Source organism: Lynx rufus, unplaced genomic scaffold (assembly GCF_022079265.1).
Source record: "Lynx rufus isolate CCGP_SWC_20201006 ecotype Redwood Valley unplaced genomic scaffold, mLynRuf1.p SCAF_13, whole genome shotgun sequence".
Lineage (NCBI taxonomy): Eukaryota > Metazoa > Chordata > Mammalia > Carnivora > Felidae > Lynx > Lynx rufus.
In genome coordinates this window covers 26,335,606-26,358,025 of record NW_025814827.1, presented here as the reverse complement: position 1 = coordinate 26,358,025, position 22,420 = coordinate 26,335,606, and the positions used below count along the sequence as shown (strand labels likewise).

The following is a 22,420-nucleotide window of genomic DNA, read 5'->3' as shown; positions in this document are numbered from 1 at the left end:
TGGCACTGAAACACAGTATGATCCCTTTTCCCAGCTCCCCCTTCCACACAGAGGTACGTATTGCCCATGTTGCTGGAGTGTTCACCACTAATGGCTCACAGCTACGTTGCTTCCCCGAAGCTGTCTTCTCCTTAAGGCAGTTGCCTTGCCCACAGATGTGTCCCATCCCTAGAGACAGCAGGCATCCAAAGGCGGGTCAAAATTAATTCAAAGGCCTGGTCTCTTTGCCCATGAGATCTGCTCAGGCCTTTGTTGAGATGGCATCACTGGTCAACCTCCTGCATCCCTCACTCCCCCGCATGTTGATCTTGAGCGCCCACGCAATAAGCCTTCTGCATTTAACTCTCCACCTCAGCGTCTATTTCTAGATCCAACCTAAGCCCTCTAATGAGCTGCTGCCAGATTCCTGCCACCTTACATTGGCATACACACTTAACTAGAAAATGCCTTCTTTTTCTTTTCTTTTCTCTCTCTCTCTCTTTTTTTTTTTTTTTTTTTTTTTTTTTTTTTTTTTTTTTTTTTGGTCTGTGTTGTCACCGATAACAATGGAAGAGATCATTTTCAGAGAAATTCTCATTAGTGGCTCAGATAATCTGGATCTGGATCCACCCTCTTATTGCTCAAACATATGTGAAAACAACCATTTTCATAGGGTGGGTGCAGTTCTCACAAGCCACAGCTCATGTGTAATTAAAGGGGTCAGAGCTGCAGACTTACTTTGTCAGGCAGTTCTCAGTTTTCCTAAGGAGAATACCAATAGGAAGTGGAACGAATCTGCCTGGCAGGTGGAGAGATGCACCAACTGTCCTGCATTTCCTTTGGCCACAAAGCTCTCTTTTTTATCAAAGAAAGGACTCTTTTCATGCTGAGATTAGTTTTAATGAATTTTGAGTGTCTTCCATCTGGCTCACTCTTCCCTAAAGGAACTGTATCATTGATTTTTCTGGCGATATATATACACATACATATAGCAGAATTAGAACTCGCTGCTCTGGCATTCCCCAGGCTTTGCCCTTTCCTTAACAACAAAAACGGAACCGTAAATGCCTCCAGATGCTTTTTGGGATCTTCAGGAGAACCACTTTTTCAAAATTAAGGGATTTTCATGACCCCTGGTCCAATTATAAACCTCATTTTGAAACCACAGGATAGGGGTGCCTAGGTGGCTCAGTCAGTTAAGTGTCTGACTCTCGATTTTGACTTAGGTGATGACCTAACAGTTGGTGAGTTCAAACTCCATGTTGGGCTCTGCACTGGCAGTGTGGAGCCTGCTTGGGATTCTCTCTCTCTCTCCCTCTCTCTCAGCCCCTCCCCTGTTCATGTGTATTCTCTCCCTCTCTCTCTCAATAAATAAATAAACTTTAAAAAACATATGGAAAAAAAATTTTTTTAAAGAAACCACAGGATATGCTTCCTTATACCTGTGATTCTCAAACTGTGGTGTCTTGACCAGCAGCATCATTAATACCCAGGAATTTGATAGACATGCAAATTCTTTTTTTCATATAATTTTGATATTTATTTATTTGTGAGAGAGAGGGAGAAAGATGGAGCATAAGCAGGGGAGGGGCAGACACACACACACACACACACACACACACACACACACACACAGAATCTGAAGCAGGATCCAGGCTCTGAGCTGTCAGCACAGAGCCCAATGCGGGGCTTGAACTCATGAACCATGAGATCATGATCTGAGCCGAAGTCGATGCTTAACCGACTGAGCCACCCAGGAGCCCCAACGTGCAAACTCTTGAATCAAAAACTCTAGGAGTGGGGTACAACATTCTGTGTTTCAACAAGTCCTGCAAGTGACTGATTCCTTTGCATGCTAAAGTTTGAGAACCACTGTCTGACACAATCTTAGAAAGCGTCTGGTCCTACAAGTACCCTTACCTACATATTTGTGAGTGTCTTTATGTAGGCCCTTCCAGGCAGTACTCACAAATAAGAAATCTGGCATACTGAACCCAAGTCAAATTCCAAATTGAACACTTCCTTATTCTGTCACTTCTGGCTGTCAGCATTTCCCCTTGCTTTGTTCCTTAAAGTTCTCTCATCTTGATGGAGGCAAGTACACAGGAGTCAGTCAACTCTGGTTTCTGGTTCTACCACTTATTAACTTGTTAGGTGACATTGTTGAATTCCACAATTTCTCTAAGTCTCAGTATCCTCATGGGCAAAATAAGGTTAATAGTGATATCTATTTTATAAATGTTAGCTTTTGTTATGATGATAATGCTGCTGATAGTACCTATTACTTAATCATAAACTGCTCTGTAGATTGCTTGCTAATACTTGAAACTAGAAAGAAGTTGAAGCCAGTTCCATGGGAATTGAGAAATCTTTCTTTTCATCTGAATCAAGTCCTTGAGCTCCAAGGGTCTTTGAGCCAAACTGAGTATCTTCAGTGAATTTATTTTTATTCCTTTGTTTAACAATATATACGAGTGGGTGTCCATGTGTCAAACACTCTACCTTGGAGCTAGGAGCCTGACCCAGTTTTCTAAGAGCTCCTCATTCTGGAATTTGACCTAGTTCAGGATGCCAGGTTCCATGTTTGTAGATTATCTAAGTCTTTTCTGCTTTTCTCTGATTACCAGAAGTGACCATGGAGCCTTCAAGAACTCCAGAGTCCCCTCAAGATCTGTGATCAAGGGCTGTGAAGACCTGAAACTTCTCCGTTAATCAATATATATTTATTGATCCAGCTATATTTTGGGCCTTGTGTCTTTGAAACCTGCCAGGACTATGGACCAGGTTTCTGTAAGAACATTAAAACCCAAAGATGATGGATGATGGAACTCTTATGATTGGTCCATTGAAGTAGAACCATGGGGGACCCAACCCCTTCCAGGCCAAACACAGTATGGGACAAACTCTGAACTTTTTCAGGAGACTCCCATGCAGCTACAGCATTGATGTTTCTAGGAACACTGTTCAAAAAGCCTATTCTACTTGCACTGTTAAATGATTCAGACCAGTGTGCCTGTCAACATCAGAATTAGAAATCTACTTTCTTGCTCCTGGAAATTGGTACTGAGTATAAGTGAGAATGTTGGGGTGCTACAAATTCAGTACTGACTTCTATAGGAAACCAAAAAGGGCTACAAAAGGGACATCCTTAAACGCATTATCACCTGGCTGTGCACAGTAAATAAGGCCTGGAGGGAAAAGATCACTGGAGAAAGTATTTCATTTCATTTCAATTGGAGCTAAAAACACTGGGGTCTCTCCCAAATGCATCAGCTTTAACATCCATGCATCTTAAGCTCTGAATGAATTTGTTCCTCTTCAAGCACTTGAGGCCATCCCCTACCATCTGTATTTAGGCCCAGACAGCTAACCATTCTCCCTTGGCTCAGTAAATGTGTATATATGACCTTTTTGAATGTGTGTGTGTGTTTGTTTGATAATATCTCCATATATGTAAATTTCTATAGACTCATCTGGATAAATTAGCAGGACCTGATTTTAGTTGCAACATATTTTTAGAAACCAGTTCATAAAGTGGATCACATTTTCCATGGAAAAGATGCTATAATTGGTAGTTTTATTCCTGATCAAATAATCCTCCGCAAATAAAATACAGATGTTGTAAACAACTTGTCATGGAACAACAATAATGACCATTTTACCATATTTACCTCTATAAATATCTGAAGCATTAAAACAATGCCCTAAGTCCTATAAAATGAAAATAAACATACACAATACCTATACATGCAGCCTCAAACTTTCTTTCACCCCACAAAAATACAGCTCAGTTGAATTATGTTCTAAAACTAATGTGCCAGCTATAATAACATGAAATATTTGATTACTAATTTAGCAAGCCTTGGATTTGAGAGGAGCATTTTGGGGATGATTTAAATAATCCCAATCTTTCCTTGTTTTAAGGTGTCCAAAAAATTTGATCTAATGTCTTCTTTTCCCTTTGAGGTAGAAATCTATTTTTTACTGCATTTACTACCTCCATTTTATAAGCCTCTTTCTCTTCCTGCGTTTTCTGCTCTTTTTCCTCCTCTGTAGCCACTCCCCTTCCCAATATATGACTACTATGGAAATACTATGTTGTCACAATGCAACTCTGTCCTGGCCAAAGATAATTCCTCCAGGATTAGGTCCCAATCACTGTCTCACCTGGGAATTTGATATTTGGGACCCAGGGAACCAGAGATGGGCCTCCTGCAGAGGCCTCAGGACCCAAAACCACTGTCCTACTAGTTTGTTGACTCGTTTTACAGGTCCCATGAGCTGCCCCAATATCCTTCCAAGAAACCTCCCTTTTGGCTTAAGCTAGGCAGAGTCATTTTCTGTTACTTCAGGCAAAAAGATTTGGGGTGCCTGGGTGGCTCAGTCAGTTAAGTGACTGACTTTGGGCTCAGGTCATGTTCTCACAGTTTGTGAGTTCAAGCCCTGCATCGGGCTCTGTGCTGGAAGCTGTTTCAGATTCTGTCTCTCTCTCTCTGCCCCTCCCCTGTTCGCACTCTGTCTCTGTCTCTCTCAAAAGTAAATAAACGTTAAAAAAAATTTTTTTAATGAAAAAAAAAAAAAAGACTCTTGGGGTGCCCGGTAATTCAGTCCCTTAAGCGTCCGGCTCTTCATTTCAGCTCAGGTCATGATCTCACAATCGTGAGATCAAGCCCCGAGTCGGGCTCTGTGCTGGGCATGGAGTCTGCTTAAGATTCTCTCTGTCTTTCTCTCTCTCCCTCTGCCCCTCCCCCGCTCGCTCTCTCTCAAATAAAATAAAAGAAATAAAAAATAAAGCAAAAAGACTGTTACTAAATATACCTATGACAAATAGAGGCACTTAAGATTATTCTTCCACCTGAAGGCTCAGGTCAAAGCAAGTACTACTCATACTAAACAACCTAGAAAATCTGTACAACAAATGACAAAAATATGTAACAAATTAATAAACACTATATAGTTTCACTTTAGGTATTAAATGTATGGCAGGAAAACCCTTATAAACCAAACTGTTACTCTTGGTTCTCTCCAGTGATTTGTCTGTTTTTTTCTTTTATTTTGCCCTACTTTCCAGTTCCCACAATAAGTCAGATTTACTTTTTGTAATTAGACAAAAAAAATAGTGAAAGAATTTTAAGAATGAGATGTCCCACAGAGGATTGACATCGGTGATAATGATCATAGCCACGCTGTTCTCTCACTTACAAGTGATTTTTAGGAGCGCCTGTGTGGCTCAGTCGGTTAAGTCTCCGACTATGGATCAGGTCATGATCTCATGGTTCATAATTCCCAGCCCCACGTGTCTGTGTTGACAGCTCAGAGCCTAGAGCCGGCTTCAGATTCTGTGTGGGTATGTGTGTCTCTCTCTCTTGCCCTCCCCTGCTCTCTCTCTCTCTGTCTCTCAAAAATATATATAAACATTTAAAGATTTTAAAAAAGAAGTGATTTTAAAGATGACTCAGGCCTGCTGTTATTCCCTCAATTGTTCCCCACTATCTTAATCTATTCGTAGCTAAAAGAGCAGTTTCTTAGCTTCAAAGCAATGTCACTAGGAAACATTAATGACTGTAGGGACAGGATTTGGAGTGAGAGTACGTGGGTTTGAGCCCCAGAAAAAATGCTTTGTGGTCTAGGGATGGTCACTTACTTTCTCTAAGCCTCAACTTCCCATTTAGCTTCCCTTAGCTTTAAAATGGGGAATCACAGGGGCACCTGGGTGGCTCAGTTGGTTGAGCATCTGACTTCGGCTCAACTCATGATCTCGCGGTTTGTGAATTCGAGCCCCACATCGGGGCTTGCTGCTGTCAACCTGTCAGCACAGAGCCCACTTGGGATCTTCTATCCCCTTCTCTCTTCCCCTCCCCTGCTTGTTCTCTCCCCAAAATAAATATTAAAAAAATAAAAATAAATAAAATGTGGAATTACAGTGTTCTCTGAGGGTGTTTGTGTGGTTCACAAGAGATGTACAAAGATACAAAAGCTCTGTGCAATGGGAAACAAACACGAGCTATTGGTACCTACTCTCTCCTCCAGTCCTCCAGAAGCCCTCTCGGCCAGTGTGGCTTTTGGCTGGGCTTCTTCATCAAGAAATTAGAAGAGTCCACTCTGCACTCCTTACCAAATTCACTTGGCTGAGGATGGGCTGGAAACTCAGGCCCTGAGGTCTCAGTTATCCTTCTCTTAATGGCTTTGTATCCTTTCAACAAAATAAAATTCATTTATACGATACTGAATCCTACAAAAATATAATCCATCTAGTACCTATACTTTTTCAAAAATTGTAGTAAAATACACCTACCATAACATTTACCAATGTGGCTATTTTTAATATAGCTCAGTGGCATTAAGCACATTCATACTATTGTGCAATGATCACCACCACCCATCTCCAGAACTCTTCGTCTTCCAGACTTCCAAACTTACAAATTGAAACTCTGTCCCCATTAAGCACTAACTCCCTCCCAACCACACAAGCCCCTGGCAATCCCCATTCTACCTTCTGTCTCTGGACCTGCAACTCCAGGTACTTCATGTAAGTGAAAAATTACACAATATTCGTCCTTTCGTGACTGGCTTATTTCATTTCACATAATATATTCAAGATTTGCCATGGTCTGAATGTCTGCGTCTCCCCAAAATGTGCATGTTGCCATCTTAATGCCCAAAGGTGATGGTTTTGGCGGGTGGAGTCTGTGGGAGGTAATCATGCCGTAAGGATGGAGCCCGCGTGAATGAGACTGGTGCGCTTACAAAAGAGGTATCACAGAGCTCCCTGGCCTCCCTAGCAATGTGGTTAGTCTGTGATTTGGAAAAGGGCCCTCATCCAGCCATGCTGACGCCTTGATCTCAGACATGCAGACTCCAGAACTGTGAAAAATAAATATCTGTTGTTTATGAACTGCCCAATCTGTGGTACTTTGTTAGAGGCCCAAATACATTAAGACAAGGCTCAGCCATGTGGTAGCACGTGCCAGTTCTCTTACTTTTTTTTTTCCAGCTTTATCGAGGTATCATTGACAAATAAAACTAACATTTTTAAAGTGTACAATGTGATGATTTGATATACATATACGTTGTGAAAGGACTCCCACAATCAAGTTCATGATCACATCCATCACCTCCCATATTTAATTTTTGTGCGTGTCTGTGTGTGTGAGAACACTTAAGATCTAGTAGCAGCAAATTTCACTTATGCAATACACTATTATCAGCTGGAGTCCCCATGCTCTGCATTAGATCTTCAGGTCTGACTCATCTTATAATTAAAAGTTCGTACCCTCTTACCAGCATCTCCACATTTTCCCTCAACCCCCAGCCCCTGGCAACTACCATTCCACCCTGCTTCAATGAATTGGATGTTTTTGTTGTTCCTTTTTTTTTTTTTTTTTTTTTTTAAGATTCCACATATAAGTGAGGGGCGCCTGGGTGGCTCAGTCAGTTGGGTGTCTTACTTCAGCTCAGGTCATGATCTTACGGCTTGTGGGTTCAAGCCTGCATTGGGCTCTGTGCTGACGGCTCCGAGCCTGGAGCCTGTTTCAGATCCTGTCTCCCTCTCTTTCTGCCCCTTCCCCACTCATGCTCTGTCTCTCTCTCTCTCTCTCAAAAATAAATAAACATTAAAAAAATTTTTTTTAATTCCACATATAAGTGATACCATGCAGTATTTGTCTTTCTCTGACTTATTTCACTTAGCATAATACCTTTCAGGTTCATGCATGTTGCCACAACTGGCAGCATTTTCTTCTTTTTTAAAGCTAATATTCCATTATGTGTGTGTGTGTGTGTGTGTGTGTGTGTGTGTGTGTATGTATCACATTTAGTTTATCTATTGTCCATTGGACAATAGATACTTGGGTTGCTTTTGTGTATTGTGAATAATGCCGCTCTGAACATGGATATACAAATATGTTTGAGTCACTGTTTTCAGTTCATTTAGAACTACCTTCAGAAGTGAAATTGCTGGTTATATGGTAGTTCTATTTTTAACTTTTTGAGACACTCCCATACAGTTTTCCATAGTGGCTGTACCATTTTACATTGCTACCAAGAATGCACAAGAGTTCCTAATTTCTCCACACCCTTGCTAACATTTGTTATTTTCTGTTTTGGGGATTTGTGTGTGTGTCTCTGTGCTTTAAATAACATTCTAATGAATGTAAAGTACAACCTCATTATGGTTTTGATTTGCATTTGCCTAATGATGAGTGATGTTGAGCATCTTTTCATGTGCTTATTGTCCATTTGTATATCTTCTTTGGGAAATGGGTTAAGTCCTTTGCCTAGTTTTTCATAGAGTTGTTTGGTTTTTGTTGTTGTTGAGTTGTATAAGTTCTTTATATATTCTGGATATTAACCCTTTATCAAATATATGATTTGAAAATACTATTTCTATTCTGTGGGTTGCTTTAGTAACTATATTTCTTGGCCTTACACCTGTTCATTCAAATAGTAACTGTGCACCTATACTTGAAATACACTGTGCTAATGACTGAGCAAAACAATGTCATTGACTTTCATATTCTCTCTCCCTTCATTTCACACTGTCATGCTATCAGAACCCCTCCCAATGCTTGGAAACATTTTTTTTTATTACTAGATCTTTGGAGTCTTCTAAAAGGAATTTAATTGACTATTTCATCTCAGATATCTGAGAAATGAGATCTCAGTACTAAATAGGCTGTGAGGAACTGGGGAGCAGTGAAACTTGAAACTAGAAGAAACAGTCATTGTCCATACATACCCATACACACACACACACACACACACACACAGCCCAAAACCTCCAGCAAGAGCTTCCTGACATCTACACGTGTGAGACAAGAAGCACGTCCACTTGCATCAGTGCTTGCCAAAGAGTGTTTGACTGTTAGGTTTTACTGTAACTGTTCCCACCAGCTGATAAAGGTTATAAACCTTGACCCTGGGACACTGGACCCTTACTGAGGTCTTAACATTCTTTCCTGACCAATGAACAATGGCACTTGTTTTATCCAACCACATACATTCCATCTCAGCCAGAGTGCTTGTTTTCAATCCTTAGCATGACCATCATAAACAAAAACTTAAAAACTCCTGATTTTTTTTTTCTCCTCACCACTCTCCTCAGCAAATTTCTTCATTAAGGAGTGTTCCTTTGCCTGGCAAGTTAATGGACTCAGTCTTTTATATTCACATATGGCAGTCTTTATTTTGTGTGCTCTGTGGGCTACAGTCCTACTAAGTCCGGTGATCTCCTCACAAGTCAACAAAGAACCCACACACCAGATTCGGTACAGTTACTCCGTTTTATGCAGAGATACACTCATCCACGGGTAGCTGCAACCGAATCCCATTCCTATAATCCTCAGGACAGTTAGCTAAATGCCAGCCTGTTTTCAAACAGATATCTTAATTTAGCCACCAAACATACAGATATTTGACCTCTACAGAATACTTTCCCTCCTCATGCTCACATTTCTTAGAAACTATAAACACAGGCCTTTATGTAAATGTTCAGCTGCTTCTTGGATCTGCTTTACATCAAATGGTTGCTAACTCTCTCTCTCTCTCTCTCTCTCACACACACACACATTTGTCTCTGAAGAACTGAGTTTAATGCCCTGTTGAAGCCAAAGAATCAAAATTTCAAGATAGTGAATTAAATTTGCAGAATCACTGTTCATTAGCAGTAACGTTTCAAACAGGAAATTAGTCCAATTACAATATCCTCTGAATTACGATCTCTGCTTCCTCATTGCCTTATCTAGTACCAAATCACACAAATAGCCTGCTTAGTGTCTATGGCAGCAGTTCAAAAAACAATGTTAACCAAGGTTTTTCTTCCCTCGTGGAATGGAATGGAATGGGGCAGATAAATATTCCATGACTTGTGGCCCCTTAAGATCGGCTAGAGAAAATGAATCTTAAGCCAGGATCCCCAACAGGGAGCTTTACCACCCATTGTCTAACAGCTCCCCATGTTCCTTCGTAGACCCCCAGGGATGATAATCATGGGAATGAGGCAAACCCACTGCCAGCTGCTGCTTCCCAGCTGTCCTGGAGCCTGGCGTGGGCAGATCCCATGCTGGGTGTCTCATGCTTAGCCTGGCTGATTTAATTACCAAATATGAGTTACAAACATAAGACAGTAAATACAGGAAGCAGGGAGAATAGTAAGACAGTGATCTGGAGATCCCTCCCACCAGCACTGTGTCCTGCCCCTGGAAGTAAGTGATGTCCTACAATAAATGCAATGAACTCACTGTCCCCTCGACAGTTTCCTACGAAGTTCTGTTCTTTAGACTTGAAAGTCAAGCCCTGTCCCACCAGCTCCACTTGGTGGCTCCACCCTGATACACATGTTTATCCCTCCTTCAGTATCTGACGTAGGTTCCTAGCTAGACACAAAGAAGGAGGCACCTCTAGGGAGAGAGGGAAGATTTTTTTCTCCGTTGCAAGATGTGGATGCTTACTCAAAGGAGGGAAACCAGGAGTTAGGTTTTAATGACCTGATTTATTTTGTGTGAGTGTGTATGCACGTGTGTGTGCCCCGATTTAGATTGAATGAGGGTTTTTGTTTTCTTTAGCTTTGTTTTAAAAACCATGATAGAAACCCTTTTACAAGAGAGCAAATGACTATATCATCCTTGTCATGATTTTCACTTTCCCTTTCTCTTATTTCCTATTGCTATTGTTTTCAGAACAAGTTGAAGACAACTGTGGCTGTGAGTCTTTGTCGTCCTAATGATCTTGTTTCTCTTTTCTACCAGGAAAACCTCCTCCTTTGCCCTTTTGCCTGAATACCTGATTACTAAAAACTAAGCTCCCATCCTAAATCAGTCAAGAGAATAAACGCCTGGGTAAGAACTAGTGCAGGAACAACAGTAAAAGCCACCCACGGGACTTTTTTGGGGGACTAAATCTGGAGTCAAAGTGGAGGGGCATGATGGAAGCTTTGAAAGGGGTATGATCCAGGGAACTGCTGAGAAAGTGAATGGCCTCTTGTCCTTTTCTTCTTTTCTCTGCTCTATTTGAGTATTCTCTGTGTTCTAGAAACCCTGCGCATTGAGGCCTCAAACAATTGGCAGAAAAGTCCGTCACGAAGACAAGAATTCTACTCTGCCTTTCTTCTGTGTTCAAATGCTGACCCACCTGTTATATCTGAAATCATGGCTCCTCCTTTATTTTCAGGAATTTCCTGTTACTGTCTCCCGATTATCTGGAATAACGTATTAACTAATTTAGAGATGGTGAGACCATTTATCATGGGTGGGACATCAGCCTGAAATATCATCATTGGAATCTGTAGTGGCAGTTAGATACACTAGTTTATTAGCATTCACACCTGATTGATTTCATGTTTATGTTTGACAGTAAATATAGGGAGATAGCTGTGGTCCTACAAAATGACTTCTTTCTTTTGGAATTCTAACTGGTCCAGTGAAATCTTTTTCTTTGATGAAGTAGGATTATGAGTTAAGTGAAACTGTGTGAATATGTGACATTTAAATTTAAAATAGCTTGAAACCTAGGGGCATGTGGGTGGTTCAGTTGGTTGAGTGTCCAACTTCGGCTCAGGTCATGATCTCACAGTTCCTGAGTTCAAGCCCTGTGTCGGGCTCTGTGCTGACAGCTCAGAGCCTGGCGCCTATTTCAGATTCTGTGTCTCCCTCTCTCTCTGCCCCCTGCCCCATTCACACTCTGTTTCGTTCTCTCTCAAAAATAAATAAACATTAAAAAATTTTAAAAAGTAGCTTGAAACCTGATTAAACTTAATGTTTTAATGATAACATCTAAGACCATTGCTAATAAAGCAACTTGAAAATTGACCAAATGTCAAAATACATATAAGTGGAGAGAAGAAAGGAGAAAGAGCTAAAAGAGAGAGAGAGAGAGAGAGAGAGAAGAAAAGTAAATATTTGGGAAGTGGGATAGGAATTCGAGGTTTTCAAGAAAATAAACGACCCTTAAGCTTGCACAAACCTGCCCAGAGCACAATCTACCATGCCTGAGCCACACATGGACACATCCACGAAGAATAATACCCAGATACCATACAAGGCACCTTCCCCGGGGTGTGTACATTAGTTATAAACTGAATCTTCACGGAATAGAACAAAATAACCTGTTACCATTTACTAAACAATAGGAAAATATAGACTTACAAGCTCACAAAGATGCAAAAAATAGATACTAAAAAAAAAAAAGATACTACATGACTGAGAGAAAGGAATATCAAGCAGTCAGTTCTGCATAGCAATCTAGCAATACACACCAAATGCTTTCAAAGCAGTTATATTGTTTGGTCTAGTGGTAAACCTTGAGGACATTGTGTTAAATGAAACAAATCAGTCACAAAGGGACAAATACCACATGATTCCACTCACATGAGGTACCCAGAGTAGTCAAATCCATAGACACAGAAAGTAGAATGGTGGTTGCCATGGGCTAGGGGAGGAGGGAACGAGGAGTTACCATCTGGGAAGATGAAAAAGTTCTGGGGATGGATGGCAGCAATGGTTGCACAGCAACATGAATGTACTTAATGCTACTGAAGAGTGCACTTAAAACTAGTTAAGATGGTAAATTTTATGTGACACGTATCTTATTACAATAAATAATAGTTCTGCATATTTAGCAACAGAGAAATGCTCAAGATGGTAGAAATAGTATCAACTATTTTCCAGATTTTCTATAAAAATCGCTGTAAGTTCATGTATGAGAAAAAGACCAGAAAGTTATCCAAAACACAAAATGTGGGTAGACATTATCTTAGGTAAGATTCTGAGTGATTTTCTTCTTTCATATGTTTCTGTATTTTCCAAATAGTTCTAAGTAACCATAGGGTATTGTTATACCCAGAAAATAAAATTTAAAAGCCCAGCCCCGGGGCAGATGGTAACTACACTTTGGTGAGCACAGCATAAAGTGTAGAGAAGTTGAATTGCTATGTTGTACACCTGAAACTACTGTAACATTGTATGTCAGTTATCCGCAAATTTTTTAGAAATATAAAAATTAAAAAATAAAAGCCCACCCCCTACATCTCTATCCCCTTACCCTGCTTTATTAGTACAGTAATGGCACTTATTACTACATGAAACTATATTGTATATTTATCTGTTTCCTTGCTATAGTCTTGTTCCCCCAGCTAGAACATAAACTCCCTGAGGCCAGACACTTCTGCATCCTTAATTCTTGAGCAGTTTCAGGCATTTAATGGGAACTCCATAAATATTTGAGTGACAGAAAATGCGTAGATGAATGAACACAAAATCGGTCATCCTCAGGTAAAGACAGTGGGCATTCCTTCGTCCTGTGCCCCCATTCCAGGTACCCGGGGTGGCCACTCTCTACCTCCCATCTGTAATCTGCTCGGCATCAGAGGAAGGGCTTTCTCCAGGTTAAGGATTGTGAGGATGAAAATAAAGCCTGGACACATCCAAAGTAGAGCTAATAGAGGAGAAAATCATCTAGACACTAGGTCACTTGCAGGACAGTTGAAGGGACTGAGAAAGAGAAAACTCCAGCAAGAAGAAATGCAGCTATCTCCAAATCCCAGGAGGTAGTCAGGTGGAACCACACATTTATTCAATAAACCTCCAGCGAGCCTCCTCCAAGTGCCAGGGACTGAGGTGGCCACCAAGAGTACAAAACAAAAGTAGAATTAGATTTCATCTGTGAGACTCCAAAGGAAATACTGAAGGTTGCTGGGGAACTTGGGAAGACAGATTTGAATGCATCACAGAGAGTCTAAAATAGCATTTCCTAAAGAGCATTTCATGGAATGCTAGGGTTCTGTGGGATGTTCCTTTATGTTACATGAAAAAAGGACTCTGGAACCATGTAAGTTTAGACAATCTTGAGATAGACTTTTTAAACTACTGCACAGGGCTTCTTGGGGTTTTTAATATTTTGGTGGATACTGCCACTCTCCTAAAGAGCAATAGGATTCCTTTTCCCAAAACTTTGAACCACAGGACACCTTTTCCAGGCCTACAGTTTCATGGGATGAGTATTAGGAAGAGTTACCCTCTCTTCATAATGAGAACATTCACCTTTGGAAAAGGTGGCCCACAACCACAGATGCACACGGTAGCACCACACAGAACAGACGCCCAAGGCTTCATCCTAAATCACTCACATCAACCCAGTGCTCTCACCTCTTCCCCTCACCTCACAATTACCCCACTTACCAGTGGGGGCATTCACTTGTTCCTCTTTCCAGTCTTGCCTTGAACTTGACCTTAATGAACCATGCTTTGTATTTCTCCTTCTGACTTGTGCTCTGTGTAATGACTCTGGTTCTTCCCCTACACTGTCTAGGGCCGCCCTGGGCAAGGCTCCCCTGGTTCAACCCTTCCATGCAGCTCACTGTATACAGAGGAGGAAGACTCAGACAAGGAGTAAGTGAGTTCTCATGTCTCACAAATGGGGAGAACTTGGGATTTCTGACACAGAAAATTCTTCCCCGGTCTTCTTTCCAGCTACTTCTTCAATAATGTTCAATTTCCAGACATAATCTTAAGTATTTTTGGTACCTGGGAAACCAGCTATTTCTATGACTGCATCATCTTATCAGTTATTATATGGAATGCAGATGCTCCATGACACAACTGGGAAATCTTTCACATGATGAGACAAACCCACTCATCCAAGGTCACTGGGCTATTTCCTACCTTCCAGCCATTCAAATAAAAGCCCATGGTGACTTTGGAGGCTTGCATGAAATACCTGCAGGGAAAAACTATTATGACTTCAAACCACAGCACTCAAAAGTCTGCCTTACTTTTGTTCTCTTACCTTGTAACTTGCGTTCTCATTCCAAAATCCAGTGACCTCATTGACTGTAGCACTTCGATACAGCCCATGTACTGGAATAACAAAAACAAAACAAAACAAAAGGGTAAGTAGGAAAAAAGCTAGCATGATGACATTTCTCATCTTCATGGTGACTTCCTAGGAAACACCTTAAGTCAGCTTCTGATATCAAGTTACATTCTCACACTCAGTCTACCATTGATATTTCTGACCATTAATGGGCACATGCCTTAAGTTTCAGTTCAGTTATAAAACATCAGCTAAATCCAAACTATGATACCAGGAATGCAGCTAACAAAGACAATGTGAGTTCATTGGTGAAGAGCATGGGCTCTGGGGCCAGACTGTGTGAATCTGAATCCTAGCTCTGCCACTTATTAGTTATGGAACCTCAGGAAGTTACTCGACTTCTCTGCATTTTAGAGTTCTCTCTGCTATGAGTTAATTTTTTTCCACATGGGTGAAGGTCTTAGGACAGCACTGGGTACCTACATGTGCTCAATTGTTATGTGAGGCAAACACTACAGCAATGGAGAATCTTCTGAGGAGATAAAACAAGCATATAAATGCGTAAATACAGAATTCAGTAATAGAAGATCTTCCTTTTTCACAAGATCATTTACTAAAAGGGTTCAAGAAAGGAAAAAAAAAGTAATTTCCCACACCAGGAATTAGTAAATTTACCTTGAACATGGAGTATTAGAAAAGGAATTGTGCCTTATAAGCTAAAACACAGCTTATATGTCCTGTGGTAGCAGTGAGAACCATGATAGGCTGTGGTAGGAGAGGGAGGTGTTGGTCAGTGTGTATGTGAGAGAAGCCTCATGTCAGCAGCAGTATGGAGGTGGGCTATTAGTGAGGATGTGCCTGTCAAGGGGGAAGTAATGAGAGCCCACACCGAGGAGAAATGGTGGCAATAGGAAGGAGGGGATGAATTCAAGTGACATCACGGAAATAGATACTACATGATTCGGCAGTTGATTTGATCTAGAGAATAAGAGAGAAGGATGAGTCAAGGATGACTCAGACGCTTCCAGCCAGGGTAGCAGAGGGAACAGTGATTCCATTAACAGAAACAGGAAAACCAGGAGAGGGGAAGATGATGAGTTGGTTTGGGACCCGTTGACTGAAAGACATCAATGGGGTATCCAGGAAATGACAAGCCTTCAGTTGAAAATTGGATTCTGGAATGGTGGAGAAGAATTAAGCCTAGGGATGCAGACTTAGTAGTCTTCTGTGTAGCTTTGCCAAGTGAGGCTGTGGGAGTAAATCCTCTTAGCAGAGCCTTAGCTGACGAGGGAGAGTGTTTCTCTGAGAATGAGCTCGGAAATGTTATGAGAGCCAAGCGGTCTGATTGAAAGTGATCTGTCAGCTCCTTGGAAATTATATGCTTCCTGTTTAGCTTTCCTTTGGAAGTCTTCCAGGCTCCCTCTGCTTGGAAATGGCAAGAGCAATGTGGAAAGATGGCAGGATCTGGGAGGGTGGGGGCCTTCCCAGACACTTCTTGTAGTATTTCTGAGCAAATTCTGCAGATTTAGCATCCTAACAGCAGGTCAGTCTACCAAATGTTGCATAGCCTAGTGCGGGGGAGAGGACCCTGGCCAGAACAATCACCTGGCCATTCTCAGTCAGATTCCTGTTTGTCACATTCTTCTTGGGTCTCCAGTATTGACACACAAAAACATTTTTGAACACTTCATACCAATCACACCTAACTTCCCAAGGCTTGAACACCGGGGAAGTAAGTGATGTCTGGAGAGTTCTGTTCAATAACCCATAGGACTTATTATGGGAGGAAAGCTAGATTTAGGGGATGTGGTAGAAAGCCCATCTCAGAACAATCAGGAAAGGAGACTTAAGAGTCTGAGCTCCATGTCAAGGTGCATTAAAAAGATTGTTTTCATATCCTCCCTGGCTGCTCCAGCTTTTCATGCCCCTCAGTGTCTTCTTCCATTTCAAAACGTAGCTCCTGCTCCTCTGTTTTCTGTACCCCTCACCCTAGAAAGAATGAGCTCCCCACACAGGTGGGATATGGGTCTGGGCTGATCTCCAACTCCCCCAGGAGGCTGCGTCAGTACAGATGTGCGGGGCATCTTCAGCTGTAAATCATCAATTTAAGATGAGGTGATAATAACCAGCACACTTTTGGGAAATGTAAACAAACACCAAATTTTTCCACCTAAATTTTCAGCCAGAGTAATTTTTTCAAAAATACACCTTAGGGGCACCTGGGTGGCTCAGTCAGTTGAGCATCTGACTTCGGCTCAGGTCATGATTCCAAGGTTCGTGAGTTCGAGCCCCACATTGGGCTCTGTACTGACAGCATGGAGCCTGCTTGGGATTCTCTCTCTCTCTCTCTCTCTCTCTCTCTCTCTCCCTCTCCCACTTTCTCTCTCTCTCTTTCTCTCTCTCTGCTGTCAGTGCAGATGCCTTCTTCGGATCCTCTGTCCCCCCCCTCCCGTCCCTCCCCTGCTTGCTCTCTCTCTCTCAAAAATAAATAAAACATTAAAAAATACACATCAGACCATGTCCCTTCATTGCTTAAAACTTCTGACATTTATTATCAAAACAAACTTGTTACTATAAACCCCCAGACCCTGCATTTTCTGGCCCCTGCTTACCATCTCCTCAATGTCATCTGTGTACTTCTCCTCCTATATACTTCATTGCCACATTGGCCTTCTTTCTATTCCTCAAATACACCCAACTCTTTCCAAACACAGGGACTTTGCACTTGCTGTTTCCTCTCCCCTCATTGCTATCTCTGCCTAGTTCTTCTTCATTCTCTAAGACCGACTCCTTCTTATCCTTTAGGTTTTAACTCAAATGTCACTGCCCCAGAAGCCCCTTCCTGTCACCCTTCATCACAGCCTTCACTCATCACCTTCATGCCACTGTTTTTCAGGTTTACTTGTTAGCTTGTTTGTTTATTGCTTGTCTTGATTTCTTTGACTGTAAACACCATGGTCAGCACTGTATTCCCAGCACCTGGGATAGTGCCTGGGATATGTTGGTACTCAATAAATACTAGCTGAAAGAATGAGTAAAGCTTCTATTGCTCAACTCCAACAGTATCTTTAAAATGAGCACAGGGAGAGAAGAGACAGAGGAAGGTGAAGGTTTGACTGGTCTGTCATCCTAGGGGATAAATGAGGAGTCCAGGAGAAATGAAGACTCAGAAGGAGACTCAGGAGTTATAAACCAGGATGATACCTTTGGAAGACTTCTGGATTTCTTTGTCATTTCCTCTGTTTATTAATTTTGTTAGTCCCCATGTTAGATACTGGCAACAAACAGCCTTAATAGAAGAGGTTTTGTAGTGAAGTGGGAGGCTGGGGGGAACACGCCCCCTTCTCAGGCAGTTTAGCGGCAGTGGGAGGGGAGAGCCCTGGGTGATAAAGTGGATGGTGGGGACTTTAACAGGAAGGGAGAGCAGGCTGCATATCAGACAGGAATGGGAAAAGAGGCAAAGAGAGTCAGGTGGAATATGGATGCTCCAATGCCAATGAGGCTTAACACCCATGTGAGGGACAGTGTCGTAGTAGGGGCAATTCTCAGTCCAGTGAAATGAATCACCAATGGTGGGATTTGGGTTATCAATGAGGAAAGGGGTTTTTACTGGAGAGAGAGAGGGGGAAAAACAGGGAGAGAGAGAATATTCTAAGGCTTTGTTCTTAATCACACTTCGTGGCAATAACCACCTCGTTGCTTCCTTCTGAGACAGACCCAGGCATTGCTTCCAATCCCCTTTCCTTCACTGAAACCTCGGTTTTGTTCCATACACTTGACTGTCAGCAGTGGCACAGGTGATACTTTCTGCCAGCCTCACTGTCATAAACTGAAGTTTCTGAAGACACAGGAGTCATGCCTGAGGAGATAGGACAACAACTACAATTCCTCTTCCACCATGGGTGTATGTGGAGAAAGCCACTCTAAGCAAAATGAAGGGAGGGAATCAATGCCTGATTTTTCACAATTAACCTGGAGCCCAGAATGGACTTGGTCTTCCCATGAACTCACACAGTTCATTCTACTCAGAAACCATTACTATGAGGAAGCAGGGAAAGGGCAGTACATAAAAAGAATCCATCCGCTTTCTTTGTTTAGCTACCTGATGACTACATACGCAGACAGTGGTTGAGTGTCGAGGCCTGGGGAAGGAGAAATTTAGTCTGTTGGTTTAGGTATAAACTGGGAATGACGATACCTCTCACTCATTTATTAAATGTGGATCTGAATAAGATATGGTCTCTGTTCTTAAGAAACCCAGCCTCATAAGGATAGGAGAATCATGAAAGAGATGATTTATCTTCTCTTTCTATGAGTTGAGTCATTATTGTTAATTCCATTTAATAGAAGAGGACATTAAGGTCTATTAAAGGGAAGTGCCTGGCTCAGTTTCATTTATTCAGTGAGACTGAATCGGGGTTTATTCCAGAGTCTGTAGCCCATTCCTGGGACTCTGTGTGTAAGCCTTGTATAACAGGAAAAGAAAAAACAGAGAGGGTCATTGAGCTGGCTCCCAATGACTCTTCCTTTGGTCTACTCAGGTAGGTAACAATGAGATGAGCCTGGGGGCCACGGTAGTGAGAACAGGATGAAACCAGCTTCTTCTGGGGACCACAGGAGGTGGCACATGAGACAGAAGACACTCCCTAATTCATGACCCCGAGAGGACACCGAAGACCTTTATTAGAGGCATACAAGCTTGGTGAGAAAGTAGCATAGCTCAGCAGTGCTCAGACAACCTTCCCATTCAGCACCTGACAGACAGCTTACCTAACTCCCAGCCCATGCTCTCTCTTCATGCCCCAAGGCAACAATAATATTTTTGTACTGTCTGAGCTTCAACCACTTGCTCCCAGGGAGAGGTGAACAGCCTATTCATAGCTGTGTGTATCCTGGGCTTTTGAAGACATTACTGGGGTTTTCAGAGAGGAGGCATGATAGCTAGCTTATGAGAATTTCTCATACTGACTCTTTTACAGAATGAGGACTTTGACTCTATTACCCAAAGAGAACGGATATATATTCTTATATCCTCAGAAAGAATGTCTGAAGGACACATGAGAAACCATTAATGGTGATTACCTCTGGGAATGGGAGAGAGGCAGGTTTTTACTTTTCACTTTGCAGTTATATTGTTTGTTTCCTTAATAAGTAGGTAGTATTATTACTGGGTTTAAAAATTAATAAAGCCGAGGCATCTGGGTGGCTTAGTCAGTTAAACACCCAACTTCAGCTCAGGTCATGATCTCATCATGAGTTTGAGCCCTGCATCAGGCTCTGTTCTGACAGCTCAAAGCCTGGAGCCTGCTTCGGACTCTGTGTCTCCCTCTCTCTCTGCTCCTCCCCTGCTCGTGCTCTGTCTCTCTCTGTCTCTCCAAAATAAATAAATACTTTAAAAATTAAAAAATTAATATAATAATTATATTATCATAAAAGTTAATTATATTATCATGAAAATTATATAATTATAAAAATTAACATATTAATAAAAATAATATAAGCCTACCTTAACCTGTAGGAACCACAGCTTATTAATTATTAAGTAGGGTTAAATCCATTTTTTTTTTCAATAGCATACAGTATTCCTTCCTTAGAATGTGCCTGCCTCTGTGCTAGGAGTACAGGAAAATACTGTTGAAGAGAAGGCTTCAGGCATAGGCCCTGCATTTCATAAGACAGGGAAGAATGACACTCTGAAACCATCAGAACTTTGACCTTCATGCAATAAATGCCTGACAATAGTAGAGGCCACCAATGCTCCCCAAAAACACTGCAGGATTTTTCGCCACCTTTAAATAACTTCCAGTTTTTCCCACTAAAAAAGGGGGGATTAGAGGGAGGACATTCTCTTCATAATCTTGAGACTTTGTCTCCGCTTCCTTTCTTTCTACGCATGTCTCAACTCACTATAGTAGTTCCTGGCCTCAAGACTCTACTGAAACTGCCTGAGCAAACCGACTACCTTCTCATGATCCATTCTAGAGAACCATTTCTGTTCTCCGGTTCATCTGCCTAGGGCACTGCCATTGCTGACCTCTACCTACCTCCTTCTCTTTCCTCTGATCTTCTCTCCCTGCTTGGCTTTCATGAGAGCATTTTCTCTGATTCCTCACCTTTATCTTCTGACTGTTCCTTCTTAGTCTCCTTTGCTAGTTCCTTATTTTCACCCCTGTCTTTTCTTTAAACAATTGTCCCTTCTCTTCTCATGCTATACCATTGGTTCTCAACCATGACTGAACATTAGAACACAAGTGAAGCTTAAGAAATTCTGATTTCCAAGTTCTACTCCAGTCCAATAAAGTCAGTCTCTACCGTGTATGCCTTCAATTATTACCTGGGCGCTGATGGCACAGAGATTTCCAACACAAGTTCTTTTGCATGCTTCTGACTAGTATAATTACAGGAATATTCCAATTTCATCTCAAATTAAATATATCCACATTATACTTCCACTTACATTTCTGATCTCAAGCAGTGTCACCATCTACCTACTTACGTGAGCCAGACAACTCAACTCTTCCCCTGCTTTTAAACCTGTCACCCAGTCAGGGGCTGAGCAGTTCAAGCTCCATATCAACTTTCTTCTTCCCTCAACTCCACCTCCTGCCCCAACTTTTACCATCCTCATTTAGGCAAGCTCTGCCTGTCAGTTACATCACATCATGTTCAATGCACTTGAAATAAACTATATCCATTTGGCTGGCAGTAAGCAAGAGAACAATCTCTTTGTTCAACCCTGTAGTCCCAACCTAGACTTTGACCTCAATTGCCCCAGGGAAAGGGGACCTCCCTATAAATACAAACAAAAACATAAGACACTGACTCTGACCTTTGACAGTCCAGGAGTACAGATGTGGGAGATCTTAGGGACTGTCCAGTGTATTCTTTACCTGAGTTTCACCCTAGTACTGAATTTTGAACATAACCCCAGGACGACAGTCTCTGGTGTCCCACCCTCTAAATATGCTTTTTGCAATGCAGCTAACACCTTACTGAAACTCATGTCTGGCATGATATCACTCCATCTTATCCTACTCCACTCCCACTTAAAAACTTTACAGGGCCTCCATCCTCAAACAGAGCTTCTCAAACTTTATAGAACTTCAAAATCACCAGAGAAATTTAAAAAGCATATTTTAAAAAGCAGATTTTAAAAAGCAGATTCCTGGGCTCTGAGAGATTCTGCTTCAGTAGGTCTGAGAAACTGCATTTTAATAAGCACTCAGGTGATTCTGCTATGGGTGGTCCAAGAATCACCCTTTAGAGAAAACACCAGTCCCCAGGAAAAGATCCAACTTTCTTAGCATGGTGGACGAGTTCCCAACTATCATCATGCAAAGGTCACTTCTTTCATGAATCCTCTCCTCTTCTCCCCCTTCCTTACCCACAGTCTTGACCACACTCCCTTTCCTAAGTCCTCCTCTGCACACTCTATGGACTTCTAGCAGACCTTTTATAAAACTCTAGTTGCCCATATGGCACTTTTTGTTAATGTGTGTGTATCTCTTTTAAAGCAAGAATGGTGTCTGTTTCTTCTTTGTATCCTTAGTGGAGAGCCTAGCTCACCAATGTTCCTGAGATGAATAAGATATAGCTTGAATAACTTTTTAAAAAATGTTTACTCACTTTTGAGAGA

At 41.6% G+C, this 22,420-nt stretch overlaps 1 protein-coding gene across 1 annotated transcript in view; it reads right to left on the bottom strand.

The window, feature by feature from the left end:
- The window catches only part of SHC4 (SHC adaptor protein 4), a 123,901-nt gene that overhangs the window by 69,698 nt on the left and 31,783 nt on the right, over positions 1-22,420 (bottom strand). The window contains exon 2 of the mRNA XM_047075141.1: positions 14,758-14,828. Within this exon, the coding sequence (XP_046931097.1) occupies positions 14,758-14,828 (71 nt within the window). The remainder of the gene's footprint in view (positions 1-14,757; positions 14,829-22,420) is intronic.